The sequence below is a fragment of the Centroberyx gerrardi genome, chromosome 16 (assembly GCF_048128805.1).
Source record: "Centroberyx gerrardi isolate f3 chromosome 16, fCenGer3.hap1.cur.20231027, whole genome shotgun sequence".
Classification (NCBI taxonomy): Eukaryota; Metazoa; Chordata; class Actinopteri; order Beryciformes; family Berycidae; genus Centroberyx; species Centroberyx gerrardi.
Genome location: NC_136012.1, coordinates 9,106,023 through 9,123,589, shown reverse-complemented (window position 1 = coordinate 9,123,589; position 17,567 = coordinate 9,106,023). Strand labels below are relative to the sequence as shown.

At 42.8% G+C, this 17,567-nt stretch overlaps 1 protein-coding gene across 6 annotated transcripts in view; it reads left to right on the top strand.

The window, feature by feature from the left end:
- The window catches only part of ahnak (AHNAK nucleoprotein), a 37,614-nt gene that overhangs the window by 6,220 nt on the left and 13,827 nt on the right, over positions 1-17,567 (top strand). For 2 of the 6 annotated variants that reach the window (XM_078288996.1, XM_078288992.1), the window contains exons 2-6: positions 3,345-3,408; positions 9,958-10,018; positions 10,131-10,287; positions 10,431-10,657; positions 10,778-17,102. In XM_078288996.1, the coding sequence (XP_078145122.1) occupies positions 10,131-10,287; positions 10,431-10,657; positions 10,778-17,102 (6,709 nt within the window). In that variant the 5' untranslated portion in view covers positions 3,345-3,408; positions 9,958-10,018. Of the gene's footprint in view, positions 1-3,344; positions 3,409-9,957; positions 10,019-10,130; positions 10,288-10,430; positions 10,658-10,777; positions 17,546-17,567 lie in introns of all 6 variants that reach the window. The other 4 variants (XM_078288995.1, XM_078288993.1, XM_078288994.1 and 1 more) reach the window with 4 other exon arrangements.

Sequence of the window (17,567 nt, the reverse complement as noted above, 5' to 3'; positions counted from 1 at the left end):
GGGGAGGTGGGCAGACGGGTAGGGCGCAGGGCGCAGGGTGGGCGACATAGAATAGAGCTGGAGTCAAGAGTTAGAGAGAGAGAGGACATTTCTTTGGAGTTAGTCACCATGGGGAGAGGCTGGGCTCCCTTCCAGCTGGCCCGTCGGCTCTATCAAGGAATGTGTGTGACTGGAGGCCTGGGTGGGGCCCTGCACCGAGCTGCTTCCTTTTGCGAGCAGAGCAGCGAGGGAAAGCAACATGGCCCACCGCGTGGACTGTGGCGTGGTGTTTCTGCTGTGTTTTTAAATGCTTTCCCCACTGTTGGTGACCACGCTTCACTTTACTGTGTGTGTGTGTGTGTGTGCGTGGTCTCATTGTGTTGGTGAAAACAGAAGTGTGGGGTCTTACATTTTGATTATGGCCCATTTTAAAAACTTGAACTTGCATGGGACAATGTTTTGTCTTTACATTACAAATCTGGGAGTCATAGCACATCCTTATTTGACTCACTTAATATAAATGAGAAAAGTATATAATATGAGTTGATAGTCAGACATGAATGGGTGTCAAGCCAACAGTATTAGTCAGTGGGGAGGGGAGTGGCACTAAAAAACATACTTAATTTCACAAGTCTTCCATACATCAACAACTCTTGCCCAAACAAGTCACAAGCATCTCTTGCACAATCAGAGAAATGCATATCAGACACTGAAGAATCAAACACACTACTAATCTAAACATGTATGTAGAATTGTTTCTTATAGATATCTCACACAACCACTTATCTGGAATTTCTCTAAAACGTTTACCTCTGTCATTCATTCACCCTCTTGCTTGAATCACCCCCTGTGTGACACCCTGATAAATACATCCTCTATAACAGGAGTATGGTGTCTAGAAAGTGTACACAGCTGCTACGGCGTGAGTCTCCCTAGGCAAACACAATGGCAACCACGTACTGGCTGGCATTTATCACAGCCATGTCCCATCTATTTCAGTATGGGCACCGTTCCAGCGCAGAAATAAGGCCCACAATAAAGCAGTAAGGTCGGCAGAGGTTTGTGATGACAGACTCGTACGGGGGTTTGAAATAACTGATCACAATGTGAAATGAGAGTGTCCCTTCACTAATATTTACCATCAATCAATATACTACTGACACTTCATGTATTGGTAAGTTGCTTTCTTTGTGGACTGCAGCTTCAGCAGGTAAGCACAAGCTGATCAACAGAAGGACGCATTGTTGGACAAAGCTTTGAAGCGTTTTACAAGCTTTGCACCAATGTTGCTAACTGCTGTTATGGAGCACTTGAACTCACTTTTGTTCAATTGTTTACAGTGCTTATCGCTGAAATAACATGCCTGTCTAAAACTGAACTGTTTAGAAATGATTGCAGAGTCTCACAAATACAGTTATTTGGTGTAATTTTCACTCAAGTAATGAGCAGTTTATGGTATTGAACATGGGGGGCAGGGGCGGAGGGGGGAGAGGCGTTAATGATAGGGTTTGAAAACCTGTCTCAGAAGAATTTTTCAAAGGGGCATGTTCCCACCGGTAGATGCCTGTCTGTACATACGTCAAGTCTAGTTCTGTTAGTATTGAGACTTAGGAAGAAGAGAAGCCTTTGTTTCACAATGTGCCGTTGGGTCAAAGCAGTAATCCCTGTAAACCCTGTAAGATTTTGGGCTAGTTAAAGCTAGTAAAAGTAAGATCAACTTGGCATGCAAAATGGAGCCTCCACTTTGAAAGTCAAATTGACATAAATTGCACAATTAATACAGCTACAATATATTTCAGAAGGCTATTTGAATCATGAAAAATGTTGAGAAAAATCTTTTGATCAGTCTACACTAAAAAAATAACCATCATAAAGCAAACACTGGCAAACAGTCAAAGATCCAAAGATCTGTCAGTGTTCCCCATAAATTAAATACCTCTGCACCTTTAGGACTTGTGTCTGAAAGCTTAACATGAGTATGATTAGTGCCATAAAATGATATACTATCATCTTCAAAAGGAACATATCCTCCAAACCTTTAGAAGGGCAGATTGTACCTCAAGAGACATATTTGAATCTTAAACATCTCAAATCAGTATTGAGAATATGACCTGCAGCACTAGAGGGCATATACTATAACCATGTCTTCAGTGGTTGCATAATTCAAGACATATGGCAGTGGTTTCCAAGCAGGTTTTCCAAGCATTAATCTTTCAACTGGTCTCCAGTCGATAGGTTGCCCTGGCTGATCTTTTGCTTACTGAACATTAGCAGATCTGTAAATGTACTACATCTTTTGATTGGACACTTGTTTATATCCAGTGTACATATATCATTCTGTAAAACAAGGTAAAACCTTTAGCTATTTTTTTCCCTTAAGCAAACCTGTGAATAAAAACCAGTGAACATTATTTTATACCTATATTGGCATATACGTTTGTTCGCTTCTGGATACCCCAACTAGTAATTTGAACACAACAATTTGGTATTTGCAAGTTTGTGGTTGGCTTTCTTTGGCAACGTCTTAGGCAGCTAGATGACCTGTGTCCCGCATCTTTGTAGTGTGGAATGATCCGGCTCCGAATGCGAATAGTCCCAGTGGTATGGCTGCTATGGCATGGTGGCTACATATTCCACATCTTTGCAGTACAGTCTAGTCTTTCAGTCATCATCCAACCAATAAAACTACAGAGTAATTCACTGGCCCATTTGAAAGTACGTTTCCTTTTACAACCAGAAACTGAAAATTGGGTCCGTTTCTTCAAAAGGACCCTTCAGAGTATCAACCGAGAATATCAAATTCCCTTCAACTGCACTGCATCCTGGCAAGGTAGTGTGTCAGTCACCTCTTATTCGAAGTGAAAGCCACTCTGTTGGCGCACAACCCAACCAGTAGCAGGATTTATTTACTTTAAGGGAGTGTTTTTGCATAATTAGGAGCTTGTGTCAATACCCCTAACTCAGATGGGTTAATTATTAAAGGGCTCTGATTGATCATGGAGGTCTCTTTGAGGTGAAGGTCCATTGAGCATGTAAAGATGCAATCAGTGAACCCAAATTGTACCTATGTGGTTTTGTGTGTGATATGCAGATACACCTCTCAGTGCATGGGTGGCTTGTATCAGAGGAATTTGTTTCTGTATCGGTTAAACATTTGACTGAAACTCAGTGTGTTCTTATGTAAGAGAGCAGCATAAGAGACAAAAGAAATTCGTGAAAGATTTCTTTTTGGATCATCTATGATAAGAGAAGAAGAACTACATGATGAGTTCTTGAGAAGAGTTTTGAAAGCCTTAATTATCATCAAATGAGTTGTTAATCATATAAAGTAAACCCCGATCCTGTTTGTGCTTTTCTGTCAACAGAAATCAAGAATACGAGAACTGAAGCCTCAGACTGAAGCCCTTGGCCTTGCTTGAGCAATCCGCAGTAAGTATCCTTGTCACTCAAACATATCATTCGATGATAATGACATAATGTGACATAATGAAATGCATGTGCTACTAGTTACATAAGAGAAGGAAAACTTACATTTACCAGCTACCTATGTAGACGGTGTCACCTCAGAACAGCATTGTACAATGTGGCCAGACTCCAAAGCTCTGTTGGAATGTTTGTTGTGAAGCCTCCTTTGAACCTGGAAGGTCATGCCACCATTCAGCTGTGAAAGGCCTGCCTTGTGGAAACATGACACTTGGCTGCTTCTGCTCACTGTGTCTCTTATTTGCCCCCCTCCTCCCCCTGTCCGCTATAGCCCGACCACCTGTTCCGCTCGACCCCCTCTCCCCCGGTCCAAAGCCCGCCAAGCTCGCACTCTTTAACTGTTCGTAGTTGGCAGCTGTGGAAGATTTGCTCCTTTTGAGTGGAGGCAAAGTTAGTAGAAGAAGGGATACTCTAACCAAACCCTATGCAACCCTTGTCAGACCAAAAGTAAGGAGGCGTATCCAGAAATGTTCTGTGGTCGCAGGCTGGTTAACAGAGGCTTTTGTCTGGCTGCTGTCCCCATGTCCCCCCCCCGGCAGTTTGTCTCCCGCTCACCACACATACCAGGCCACAATAAAGGATGATAGATAGAAGAGCACATCCCTCTCCCTTTCCCCTCCTTTCCTCCCTGCTTCTATGATTTCCTCCATCCTTTCTGCCCAAATCTAGTTTGGTGTGTCCCTCAAACGCGCATTTGATGGCATCACTAATCTAATTAAAGAGCATGTGTCCTCAGGAATGTCGCTCGCTGCCATCGCAGAGAAATGAAAGAGATAGCAGGATTGCTTGATTGTTGCCTCTGCCTCTCCGCTTTGAGTCACAGACTGCCTGCCTGTCTTATGATCCCATGAACAGAAGCTTCCTTATTTACCATCTGTTTACACCGCCGCCCATAACAGATCATAAGATCTTTTTGGATTATAACAATTTCTCGACTCTGTCTTCCCTGATAAATAGGTTACGCTATAATATGGCATATGATAAGCTCAAGGATTGTGTGAACTTAAAGAGGGGGATTCCGATACTTGAGACTGGTTTCCCTTAAGGGGCCATTTGTCATTCCCTGCATGCCGTGCTGCTGCTCTTCACCGCAGATACTGAGTTTGATAAAGCATGAAGGGGGGAAGTGAGGGCTTCTCGTAAATATTCAAGCGTAGGTAAACCTTCCCTCTGTTTCTCATGGTGTTGCGAGCCTCCAAGGAGACTCTCCAGTCATCGAGCTGTATTTTCATTTCTCCTTGGCTGTTTTCTTTCTCCCCGTCCTCCTTCCCCCACCTCTTTGCCGTTAACTCGTAGGCTTGCATTCCACAGAAACTGTCTGCCTCTGTCTCACAACCATTCCCCCCCCCCTCTCTCTCTCACTCTTTCAGTTTTTTTTTCTACCACTTCATCTTCTCTCCATCTCCCTCCCTCTCTCTCTCCAAGTTCCTTCCTTCCCTCACCCACTGCTGCTAGCCTCAGCTCCTCCCTGCAGTTTGCTGCCAGGAACATGTCAAAGCTGTGAGAACAAGGACAGCCCAAATAGTTCACTTGAGATCGTAAAGCTTCAGAGAGTGTGTGTGTGAGAGAGAGGGGGGTAAATATAAGTAAAATAAGCAGAAGAAAGGAAACTATGTCAATATATATAGATGGATAGTTGGATAGATAGAAAGAGACAAAGAGAAAGAGAGAGGCGATAGAGAGAGAGAATTGGGTGTGGCCTCAGGTCATCTCCTTTGTGTCAGAGGTGGAGAGAAGAATAACAAAGTGGTTTTCCCTCCCTTGCTCGCAGGGAGTTGTTGAGAACACACATAACTGTTGTCTTTCCCCTCCCTCTCTGAGCCTGTTTTTTTGTAAATACCTGTTGGAGCCAACAATAATATTGTGCCTTGTTTGAGAGTTAAAATGCTTCATTTTCACTGCCCCCCTCTCAAACGCTGAATAGTTTTATGCAGCGGCGATAAGCCTTGAGAAGCATGGGGGGGAAAAAAACAAAACCGTCCATGCCACTGCAGTGAGGAAACCAAGATTATTAGAAAAATGTGTAAGCTATTTTCGTCTGTTTTCATGAACTGCATGAATAGAGAAGGTAGATTGTGTACCTTGTTAAAATGGGTCACATGGTGATCCATGGGGAAAACGCTAATTCTTTTGGTTCAATCCAAATGCTCTCAGGCTGGGATCTGAAGGGCCTGGTTTAGATACTATAACTGGCAGTGTCAGTTGACCTGAGTGGAATTTGATCCACATGAGTTAATTAGATAAAGCTGGGTCTTTGACACTGCAGATCGGCTTGGCTTTGTCCCCTCCATACTCACACATTTCAATTTTGTTTGATGCATGTAAATGAGGCTTGAGGTTTTAATAGATCCTCCATCTCATGTTGGAAGCTTCTTGTTGCACAAGTTTAAAGAGTGAATGCACGTTGAACAACAGAGACAGTCAGACTGATAGACAAAATGAGAAAGGGGGTGGGTGGGTGGGTTAGGTTTGTAGGTGCCTGCCAGTGGATAGCGTCATCTCTGGCATAAACATCATCCCTATCTCCTGTGTTGTTGTCTGCTGTCTGTGCGTGACTATATTATCACAACTCCAACGGCCCTGGCCCTAGAAGCGAGCAAAGGGTTATTTTAGAGAGCAGCTTCATATTACCTCAAGGCATTGCGTGCATTTTCCAATATTCCCAATCATGCAGGACCAAGGTCTATTTATTGACTTGTGTTAATTGGTGTATGGCCTGCAGTGTGCCCTTGGACAGGGTCCAAAAAAACTAGAGAGACCAGTTTGCTATTCACTCGGCATTCCGAACCATCTGTGTATTAATGGATTTTTGAGCATCGTAACTTGTATAACATTCTATCTCTGTTAAAGTGAATCCTTTTCACTGGCTCCATTTATTTGGAAATCTTGACTTTTCTGTTTTTATTCAATAATTTGGCCTTGTGTATAGTTCAGTGTTCAGACAGACAGAGGAGACAAATCAGATTTTGATAAAAAAAAACCTAAAATAAATAAATAAGTTGATAGGAGTCAATATGGCAGCATGGTATCATATTTGATTTGTAGAGTCTGTATCAGCATCATTCCTTGTGTGATATGTGTATAAATTTACCAAAGAATTTAGTAGTAGTAGTATATCTGTAGTAGTATAGTATTCACTATTGCTATTGCATGCAGCCTACCTAGGAGCATGGTACTGTTTGATAAATAACCTGAGACTGAACGCAAGGCATGTTGACATTATGATTGTTAGGAGAGTAAAAAAAGACGACTGAAATTAAAACTGTATAGAGACCACAGTGCTTACAGGGCAGAGACAGGTCAAGAGATAGATAAACAACATTCCATTGCCAGTGTTGTACAGAAACGCACAAACACACACATACACACAAACATACACAAAGCTAAACCTTTAATTAGTGTGTCAGATCTAGATTTACAGTGTGTTGTTTCATATTCCCCAGGGACTCGCCAAAGCATTAGATAGTGTCATCTTTTCTCACCTTCCCTTGTTTGATTAAAATGATATGCCGAGGCAGTGTAGTGAGAGTGCAGGGAGGCCATGGTGGCGAGTGGTGCATGTTACAGACCCCTTTGAAACAGCTGTTTCTTTATCTCTTCCTCGGGGTTCCTCTTGCTCTCAGCGGCCTGTTATCTAGCGGAGCAGTGTGGCGGAGCGTGCTACCATAATAGCCACCAACAGTTTTAACTATGTGAATGTGTGTGTGTGTGTGTGTGTGCGTGGGGCGGGGGGGTCGCCTTCACCCTTCACTTGTTATGCTCTTGGTATGCTGGATTTGGTGGCTTACTGGTGCAATTATGCTATTTATAGGAGTTCAAAAATAGTGTGTGCCATGGAAAAAGTCTGTGAGCTTTTTAAAAAAGTTAGTATGGTTCATCTGACTAACTGTGCTCTCCTAAAGATAATAAAAAAAAACGGTGGGGAGCCAAGGATAGAAACGTGTCTGAAGGATCTCCTCAGTCATAGTCTTGCATAAAAGGTGAATTATTATGTTATTGCTCATGTTCTGAAAAGGTGGGGGAAATGCCGGACACTGACAACTGACAGCACTTCCATCTTATAGACATAGAGGCCTTACTTTTGTAAATACTGCTGTCAGTCAAGCTGTAGTGTGGCATACTTTGCAGAGATAAGATCTATCTTGGATTGTTGCCAGTGGCAATGAGCCAAACAGTGACAGAGGTTTTCTGGATTCCACCTCCCAAGTCTTCATGCAAACCTTTAATTAGTGTGTCTGATCATATGGCAGGTCAACTTTACCGCAAGAATCCTGACAGTGCATTCTGCCTCCCAGCATATTGACTTCTGAAGGGTCTCCATCATAGGTACAGACAGGTCAGGGATTGGTTAACACAGTTTATCATGAGTTTACATGCCTTATATGACCACATTTGAATTTATGTGACTTAAATGATCTCATAGAATAGCTTGTTAAACATCATCTTACAGGTTGAACACATTTCCACATCTCAAGTAATGGTCTTACAATAGTTGTGTGAGGGTAAAGATAGAACCAAGATAAGCCAAGTGAATGGAAAGAGATCACACAAACAAAGGAGGACACTTGTATGCTAAGTGGAAAAAGACCTAATTGCTCCCCAGGTATAAATTGCTCCGACCACCCAGAAGGTTTCTCGCGCAATGTTCTAAAGAGGTATGGAGTGATAAAACCAGAATTCCTATACTGTCACCACACTCCTTACCCTGATTGGTCTGTGGTTGCCAAGTCAACCCCATAAAAACACAGACAATCAGTCAGCGCTGTGAGTCATATCCTGTTTCTTTTGTTCTATCCTGTTGATAGGCTTTTCCATTCATATTGGTTGATTAGAGCCAACTGGACAATGCGCTGACTGAATGGCTGTACAGTATGATGGGGTAAGCTGCACCCAGCAGCAGAATTATTCTACCATTAAAAGGACCCTCTTAAAAAGCATTTCTGGAGCCTCACAGTGCAGGGTTGTCCACCAAAAAATGTTCAAGTATTGACTGCTTGCTGTTGTGGATCAAACCAAATGTTCAAATGTTGGAATAAAACTTTCCCTACACAACACAGCACATGTAATCACTATACCGCTTTAACTGAAATAATTCACAACCTATCTCTTTTGTATGGATACTCGACAGTTGCTAATGCATTTTCTCTAACCACCATTCAAACGAGGGATTGAGGTCTCAGAAAACTGAAATACTGGTTCATGTCCTGAAACATGAAATCATGCAAACCATCACTGGCTAGGTAGTGCCATGGCTCAGACGGCCTTGTGTAATTGCAGGGGTGGCTTGTGGAGAGGTTGGTATTAATGAAACAATGGGTTGTCTGTTCCAAAGATGAGAGTGGGTAGGACTAGTCAGCATGTTTGAAGAGGCAGGACACCCAGACAGGGAAAGATGTAAACAAACCTTGTCGTTGCTGTGTTGCTTGCAACTGTGTTTGCTATGTTTTGTATTTACAGTGCACATTAATATAGAAAATTTTAAACCTTACAAAGTTAAGCAAGCCTGTCAGTTGGCTTGATATGGACTAATAGAAATACAATGAATTGTTGCTTCATTGTTTGCTTATTCAAAGGGATGTTGTATTATGGCCAAAAGTAGTATCATTATTGCTGCTGAGGGCTAGTGAAATCAAATTACTACACCCAATATGGCTGACAGTCACAATGCCTAAAATGTTCCGAAGTAACATGATACAGGCTTTATAAGCTTGAGCACATCTTAAATGTGTTTGACTTTGTGATGCATTGGCAATCATGAATAAAACCACAACAAGTATATAATCAGCAAAAACAATAGTGTGTTAGGAGTCATACCAGAGTGCTAAGAATGTTAAGCATAAAATGACAGCTAAACTTGTTGGTAATAACCTGTATTTTTACAGGTATGTATCTGTCAATACTGAATAAGTTTGATGTACATTGTGTCGGTGTGCGCATGTGCAAATGTTTGCTCAGTTTAGTGTATCGGGTGTGTGAGTGTGTGCATGCTTGAGTTTGTGCATTAATATGTGTGGGTGTCTGTGTCAGTGTGTATGCACATTTCAGCATCTGTGTGTGTGTTTTCATAAAGAAAGGCAGCTTTAACCATCATTGTTCTCTCTATTGACATTGGAGCAGGGGTGTAGGCGCAGGATCGGACTGCTTTCCTCAGGGCAGGGTGTGGTCTGACTCCAACCAAATTTCCAAAACACAGAGCACACACAGGAGGGAGGGAGGGAGCTGGCGCTTTGGTACTTTGGGGAGATAGAGCAGTGTTGTCTTATTAGGGTCTTAACACCACCTAGTGTTCACCATTGGATCCTGCAAGCAAGACTTACTGGGAAAAGCAGGGTTGTTAAATATTTAACTGATGCAAATATGCAATAGGGCTTAAAGGTTTAAAAGAAGAATATCCTGTCAGGAATTTGAATAGAATAGTTTGCCAGAGTCACAAGGTGTAGTCATGTGTTGTTTCTCATGCTTTTGGCTTAATGATTATATCTTTTGTTTTTGCAGGAAAACCAAGGTAGAACTACCATCACAACAGGGCATAAGGAGAGGAAAACAAAAACACAAGGTAAATATATTTATACATATATATATATACACACTGTATATCATCTTAAGTCCTTGCCTGTCTGTCATTTGTCTTTCTTTTTAACCTGCTCTCACTCTTGACATGTTTACAGATGGCTGAGGAGGAGGAAACTAGGGAGGTGCTTTTTCCAGATTGGGAGGGTCCAGACAAAACTGGCCTGACCATTGAGCAGACAGGTGAAGGAGAAATCTTTGTCAAGGAGGTGAAAGGGGAGTCACCTGCAGCACGGTCTGGAAAAGTATATGAAGGTGCCGTATTCATCTTTTCTCAATTCAACATCTTTTATCAATACCTAAGACTCCCTGAATATGATTTGTCTCACTTACCTACCCACTAAACTCCAGTATTTTCAATTGACTGCTTTGCTGTTTTCTGTCTCTTCCTATCACAGGTGACCAGATTGTGGGCGCCACTATCTACTTTGACAACATGAGCTCAGAAGAAACAGCTGATCTACTGAAGACACTGAACCGCCACAAGGTTGGACTGAAACTACAAAACAAAGGGGATAAATCCCCTTGCTGCTCACCCTTGAGCACGCCGTGTCGTTCACCTATGGGCACACTGACATGGGAAGGGAAGAGCCGGTTTGGAGGCTCCAGTCCGGACATCATCCTCGTGAGTTCATTTTTCACAAAATCATTTGATCACTGATTTATTATGGGGAATCTACTGAAAATTTTAATGATAGAATATTTCCATTCCGTATAACAGCATTTGGTCTTTTTCTATCAACAGAGTGGGGATGATGAGGACTACAAGAGAATATACACAAAAAAGATTAAACCAAGGCTGAAATCTGAAGACCTTGCAGAAGGAGTAGACGTGCGCACTGAGCGGCATAGCAGCACAAGCAGCGATGGCAGCACAATTACCACCATCACCCGCCGCATCACTACCTACACTGTGGATATGCCAGGTGGCATAAGTGAGCAGCTTGAACTTTCAAGCCCAGAGTTCAAGGGGCTAAGGCACGAATCTGGGGATGGCTCCCCTCGTATCAGAATCTCACATGGAAGCCCCTCAGGTAAAGGGGGAGCAGAAGAGGGAGTTTTTGAGTTAGGCAATGTCTCTTTGACTGGGCCACAAGCTAGCTCCACAGAGACACACTGGAGCACTGGAGGGGTGAAGACCACAACAATTACCAGAGAGATAGAGGGGGATGGTGGTGTAGGTCTTAGATTTAAGGGGCCTAACTTTGGAATATCAGGGGCTAGAGGCGAGGGCGGCTTTGGGATGTCAAGGGGGAGTGGTGAGCAAGGAGATGGAAGCACTCGGGTGTCAGGAACAAATGTGACAATAAGAGACAGCATGAACACCGGCAGTAAACCTGTTACAATAGGAGGCTTAGGAGGTATAGAAATACCCTCGTCTGATGGGAAAGGAGGGTCAATTAGTGTGTCCTTACCAGGAAAAAGCACACACATTTCCTCTACATCAGTGGGTAAGATAGAAGGGGGAAATGTAGACATCAGTTTGGGTGAGAGGGGCAAAGTGATTAGTCAAGTATCTGGAATTACCATCAGTCACCAACAGACAAAGGGATCAGGTAGTATTGATATTCCCAATGTCAAACTTGGTGGAGGTTCCACAGATATTGATACTGAACTGAGTAGAGGGAGGATATCAGCAGGATTTAAAACACCAACATTAGACATTGATACCTCAGGTCTTTCCTCAAAGGCAGAAATGGCAATACCAAATGTGAAAGGGAATGTAGATGTTTCAGTTCCTGGACTGAAAAGTGACATCAAATCCCCACAAGTTACAGGGCCAAAGATTTCAATGCCAGGTGTGGATGTCAACCTGCAAGGCCCAAAGCTGAAGAGAGAGGTTGAAGTTAAACTCACTAAAACAGACATTGACATGAATGCACCTAAAGTAAACATAAAAGGTCAAGAAATTGACATCAAAGGTCCAGATGGTAAAATCAAAGGCCCAAATATACAAATGGGATCTATATCTGGGGCAAAAATCTCAATGCCTGATGTTGATGCCAATCTGAAAGGAGCTAACCTGACTGGTGATGTAGATATGTCCATACCAATGATAGAGGGACATGTGACAAGACCTGAATTAGACATCAAAGGGACAGATGTGAAGATCAAAGGACCTGAGGGTGGATTCAAAATGCCAAAAATGAAGGTGCCATCATCTGGTATCAAAGGTCCTAATGTTGAAGGTCCAGATTTCAATGTTAGACTCCCAAAAGCTGACACTGACATCAAAGCACCTAAAGTTGACAGTAGCATTCATATTAAAACACCAGAAATTGTTAGTGAATATAAAATGGAGGGATCTAAGGTCAAGATTCCATCTTTGTCCGGGCCTCAACTCTCAGATGTGGACGTAAACCTGAAGGGTGCAAAGATAAAGGGAGGTGTTGATGTGACAGTGCCAAAGATTGAGCGAGAAATAAAGGCATCTAAAGTAGACATTAAATGTCCAGATGTTGATACTGAAGGGCCTGAAGGTAGCTTCACAATGCCAAAGATAAAGATACCATCATTTGAAGTAAAGTCAAAAGTGGAAGGTCCTGATATTTATAGCAACCTCCCCAAAGCTGACATTGATATCAAAGCACCTGAAGTTGACATAAAAGGACCACAAATTGATATTGAAGGAACCAAAATCAAAGGATCCAAATTCAAGATGCCGTCCACATCAGGACCAACTATGTCAACGACAGATGTAGATATCAATGTGAGAGGGCCTAGGCTGAAGGGAGATGTGGATATGTCAGTGCCAGTGCCAAAGATTGAAGGGAACATCAAAGCACCAGTAGTAGATATTGAGAGCCCAGAAGGTGGATTTAAGATGCCAAAAATTAAGATGTCATCACTTGGCTTTAAAGGTTCAAAAGTGGATGCAGATGCAAGTCTCTCCAAAGCAGACATTAATATCAAGGCACCTGAAATTGATACAAAAGGAGCAGAAATTGATGTAGAAGGCCCTGGGGGTAAAATCAAAGGGCCCAAATTCAAGGCGCCATCTATCTCAGGACCTAAAGTTTCAATGCCAGAGGTGAATATCAACCTGAAAGGGCCTAAGCTGAAGGGAGATGTGGATGTGTCAGTGCCAAAGATTGAGGGGGATATAAAAGCCCCCAAAGTGGATATTGAAGGACCAGATATCGACATTGAGGGCCCAGAAGGTGGATTCAAAATGCCTAAAATCAAAATGCCATCATTTGGCTTCAAAGGTCCAAAAGTGGAGGGTCCAGATGTTGACATCAACCTTCCCAAAGCTGACGTTGACATCAAGGCACCTGAAGTTGACATCAAAGGACCAGAAATTGATGTTAAAGGTCCTGATGGTAAAATCAGAGGACCCAAATTCGAGATGCCATCTATCTCAGGACCAAAGATTTCTATGCCAAATGTTGATTTAAACCTGAAAGGGCCTACACTCAAGGGAGATGTAGATGTATCAGTACCAAAGATAGAGGGAGAAATAAAGACACCTAAAGTTGGCATCAAAGGTCCAGACGTTGAAATTGAAAGGCCTGAGGGTGGATTCAAGATGCCAGAGATAAAGATGCCATCTTTTGGCTTTAAGGGTCCTAAAGTGGAGAGTCCAGATGTTGATATAAAACTTCCTAAAGCTGGCGTTGATATCAAAGCACCTGAAGTTGACATCAAAGGACCGGAAATCGATATTGAAGGTCCTGATGGTAAAATCAAGGGGCCAAAACTCAAAATGCCATCAATATCAGGACCAAAGATTGCTATGCCAGATGTGGATATACACCTGAAAGGGCCTAAGCTCAAAGGAGATGTGGATGTGACCGTCCCCAAGATTGAGGGAGACATAAAAGCTCCTAAGGTGAACATTGAAGGACCAGATGTTGATATTGAGAGCCCGGAAGGTGGATTCAAAGTGCCAAAGATCAAAATGCCATCATTTGGATTCAAGGGTCCAAAAGTAGAGAGTCCAGATGTTGATTTCAATCTCCCCAAAGCTGACATTGATATTAAGACACCTGAATTTGATATCAAAGGGCCAGAAGTTGACATTGAAGGCCCTGATGGTAAAATCAAAGGGCCTAAGTTCAAGATGCCATCAATCTCAGGACCTAAAGTTTCCATGCCTGATATGAATATCAACCTGAAAGGGCCTAAGCTGAAGGGAGATGTGGATGTGTCAGCACCAAAGATTGAGGGAGACATAAAAGCCCCCAAAGTGGATATTGAAGGACCAGATGTTGATATTGAGGGCCCAGAAGGTGGATTCAAAATGCCTAAAATCAAAATGCCATCATTTGGCTTCAAAGGTCCAAAAGTAGAGGGTCCAGATGTGGATATCAAACTTCCCAAAGCTGATATTGATGTCAAGGCCGCTGAAGTTGACATCAAAGGACCAGAAGTTGACATTGAAGGTCCTGATGGCAAAATCAAAGGGCCCAAATTCAAGATGCCATCTATTTCTGGTCCTAAGATTTCCATGCCAGATTTGGATATCAACCTTAAAGGGTCTAAGCTGAAGAGAGATGTGGATGTGTCAGTGCCAAAGATTGAGGGGGATATAAAAGCCCCCAAAGTGGATATTGAAGGACCAGATATCGACATTGAGGGCCCAGAAGGTGGATTCAAAATGCCTAAAATCAAAATGCCATCATTTGGCTTCAAAGGTCCAAAAGTGGAGGGTCCAGATGTTGACATCAACCTTCCCAAAGCTGACGTTGACATCAAGGCACCTGAATTTGACATCAAAGGACCAGAAATTGATGTAGAAGGTCCTGAGGGTAAAATCAAAGGGCCCAAATTCAAGATGCCATCTATCTCAGCACCTAAAATTTCCATGCCAGATATGAATATCAACCTGAAAGGGCCTAAGCTCAAGGGAGATTTGGATCTATCAGCACCAAAGATTGAGGGGGATATAAAAGCCCCCAAAGTGGATATTGAAGGACCAGATGTTGATATTGAGGGCCCAGAAGGTGGATTCAAAATGCCTAAAATCAAAATGCCATCATTTGGCTTCAAAGGTCCAAAAGTAGAGGGTCCAGATGTGGATATCAAACTTCCCAAAGCTGATATTGATGTCAAAGCCCCTGAAGTTGACATCAAAGGACCAGAAATTGACATTGAAGGTCCTGATGGAAAAATCAAAGGGCCCAAATTCAAGATGCCATCTATCTCTGGTCCTAAGATTTCCATGCCAGATTGGGATATTAAAGGGCCTAAGCTGAAGGGAGATGTGGATGTGTCAGTGCCAAAGATTGAGGGGGATATAAAAGCCCCCAAAGTGGATATTGAAGGACCAGATATCGACATTGAGGGCCCAGAAGGTGGATTCAAAATGCCTAAAATCAAAATGCCATCATTTGGCTTCAAAGGTCCAAAAGTGGAGGGTCCAGATGTTGACATCAACCTTCCCAAAGCTGACGTTGACATCAAGGCACCTGAATTTGACATCAAAGGACCAGAAATTGATGTAGAAGGTCCTGAGGGTAAAATCAAAGGGCCCAAATTCAAGATGCCATCTATCTCAGCACCTAAAGTTTCCATGCCAGATATGAATATCAACCTGAAAGGGCCTAAGCTCAAGGGAGATTTGGATCTATCAGCACCAAAGATTGAGGGGGATATAAAAGCCCCCAAAGTGGATATTGAAGGACCAGATGTTGATATTGAGGGCCCAGAAGGTGGATTCAAAATGCCTAAAATCAAAATGCCATCATTTGGCTTCAAAGGTCCAAAAGTAGAGGGTCCAGATGTGGATATCAAACTTCCCAAAGCTGATATTGATGTCAAAGCCCCTGAAGTTGACATCAAAGGACCAGAAATTGACATTGAAGGTCCTGATGGAAAAATCAAAGGGCCCAAATTCAAGATGCCATCTGTCTCTGGTCCTAAGATTTCCATGCCAGATTGGGATATTAAAGGGCCTAAGCTGAAGGGAGATGTGGATGTGTCAGTGCCAAAGATTGAGGGGGATATAAAAGCCCCCAAAGTGGATATTGAAGGACCAGATATCGACATTGAGGGCCCAGAAGGTGGATTCAAAATGCCTAAAATCAAAATGCCATCATTTGGCTTCAAAGGTCCAAAAGTGGAGGGTCCAGATGTTGACATCAACCTTCCCAAAGCTGACGTTGACATCAAGGCACCTGAATTTGACATCAAAGGACCAGAAATTGATGTAGAAGGTCCTGAGGGTAAAATCAAAGGGCCCAAATTCAAGATGCCATCTATCTCAGCACCTAAAGTTTCCATGCCAGATATGAATATCAACCTGAAAGGGCCTAAGCTCAAGGGAGATCTGGATCTATCAGCACCAAAGATTGAGGGGGATATAAAAGCCCCCAAAGTGGATATTAAAGGACCAGATGTTGATATTGAGGGCCCAGAAGGTGGATTCAAAATGCCTAAAATCAAAATGCCATCATTTGGCTTCAAAGGTCCAAAAGTAGAGGGTCCAGATGTGGATATCAAACTTCCCAAAGCTGATATTGATGTCAAAGCCCCTGAAGTTGACATCAAAGGACCAGAAATTGACATTGAAGGCCCTGATGGAAAAATCAAAGGGCCCAAATTCAAGATGCCATCTATCTCTGGTCCTAAGATTTCCATGCCAGATTGGGATATTAAAGGGCCTAAGCTGAAGGGAGATGTGGATGTGTCAGTGCCAAAGATTGAGGGGGATATAAAAGCCCCCAAAGTGGATATTGAAGGACCAGATATCGACATTGAGGGCCCAGAAGGTGGATTCAAAATGCCTAAAATCAAAATGCCATCATTTGGCTTCAAAGGTCCAAAAGTGGAGGGTCCAGATGTTGACATCAACCTTCCCAAAGCTGACGTTGACATCAAGGCACCTGAATTTGACATCAAAGGACCAGAAATTGATGTAGAAGGTCCTGAGGGTAAAATCAAAGGGCCCAAATTCAAGATGCCATCTATCTCAGGACCTAAAGTTTCCATGCCAGATATGAATATCAACCTGAAAGGGCCTAAGCTCAAGGGAGATTTGGATCTATCAGCACCAAAGATTGAGGGGGATATAAAAGCCCCCAAAGTGGATATTGAAGGACCAGATGTTGATATTGAGGGCCCAGAAGGTGGATTCAAAATGCCTAAAATCAAAATGCCATCATTTGGCTTCAAAGGTCCAAAAGTAGAGGGTCCAGATGTGGATATCAAACTTCCCAAAGCTGATATTGATGTCAAAGCCCCTGAAGTTGACATCAAAGGACCAGAAATTGACTTTGAAGGTCCTGATGGAAAAATCAAAGGGCCCAAATTCAAGATGCCATCTATCTCTGGTCCTAAGATTTCCATGCCAGATTGGGATATTAAAGGGCCTAAGCTGAAGGGAGATGTGGATGTGTCAGTGCCAAAGATTGAGGGGGATATAAAAGCCCCCAAAGTGGATATTGAAGGACCAGATATCGACATTGAGGGCCCAGAAGGTGGGTTCAAAATGCCTAAAATCAAAATGCCATCATTTGGTTTCAAAGGTCCAAAGGTGGAGGGTCCAGATGTTAACATCAACCTTCCGAAGGCTGACGTTGACATCAAAGCCC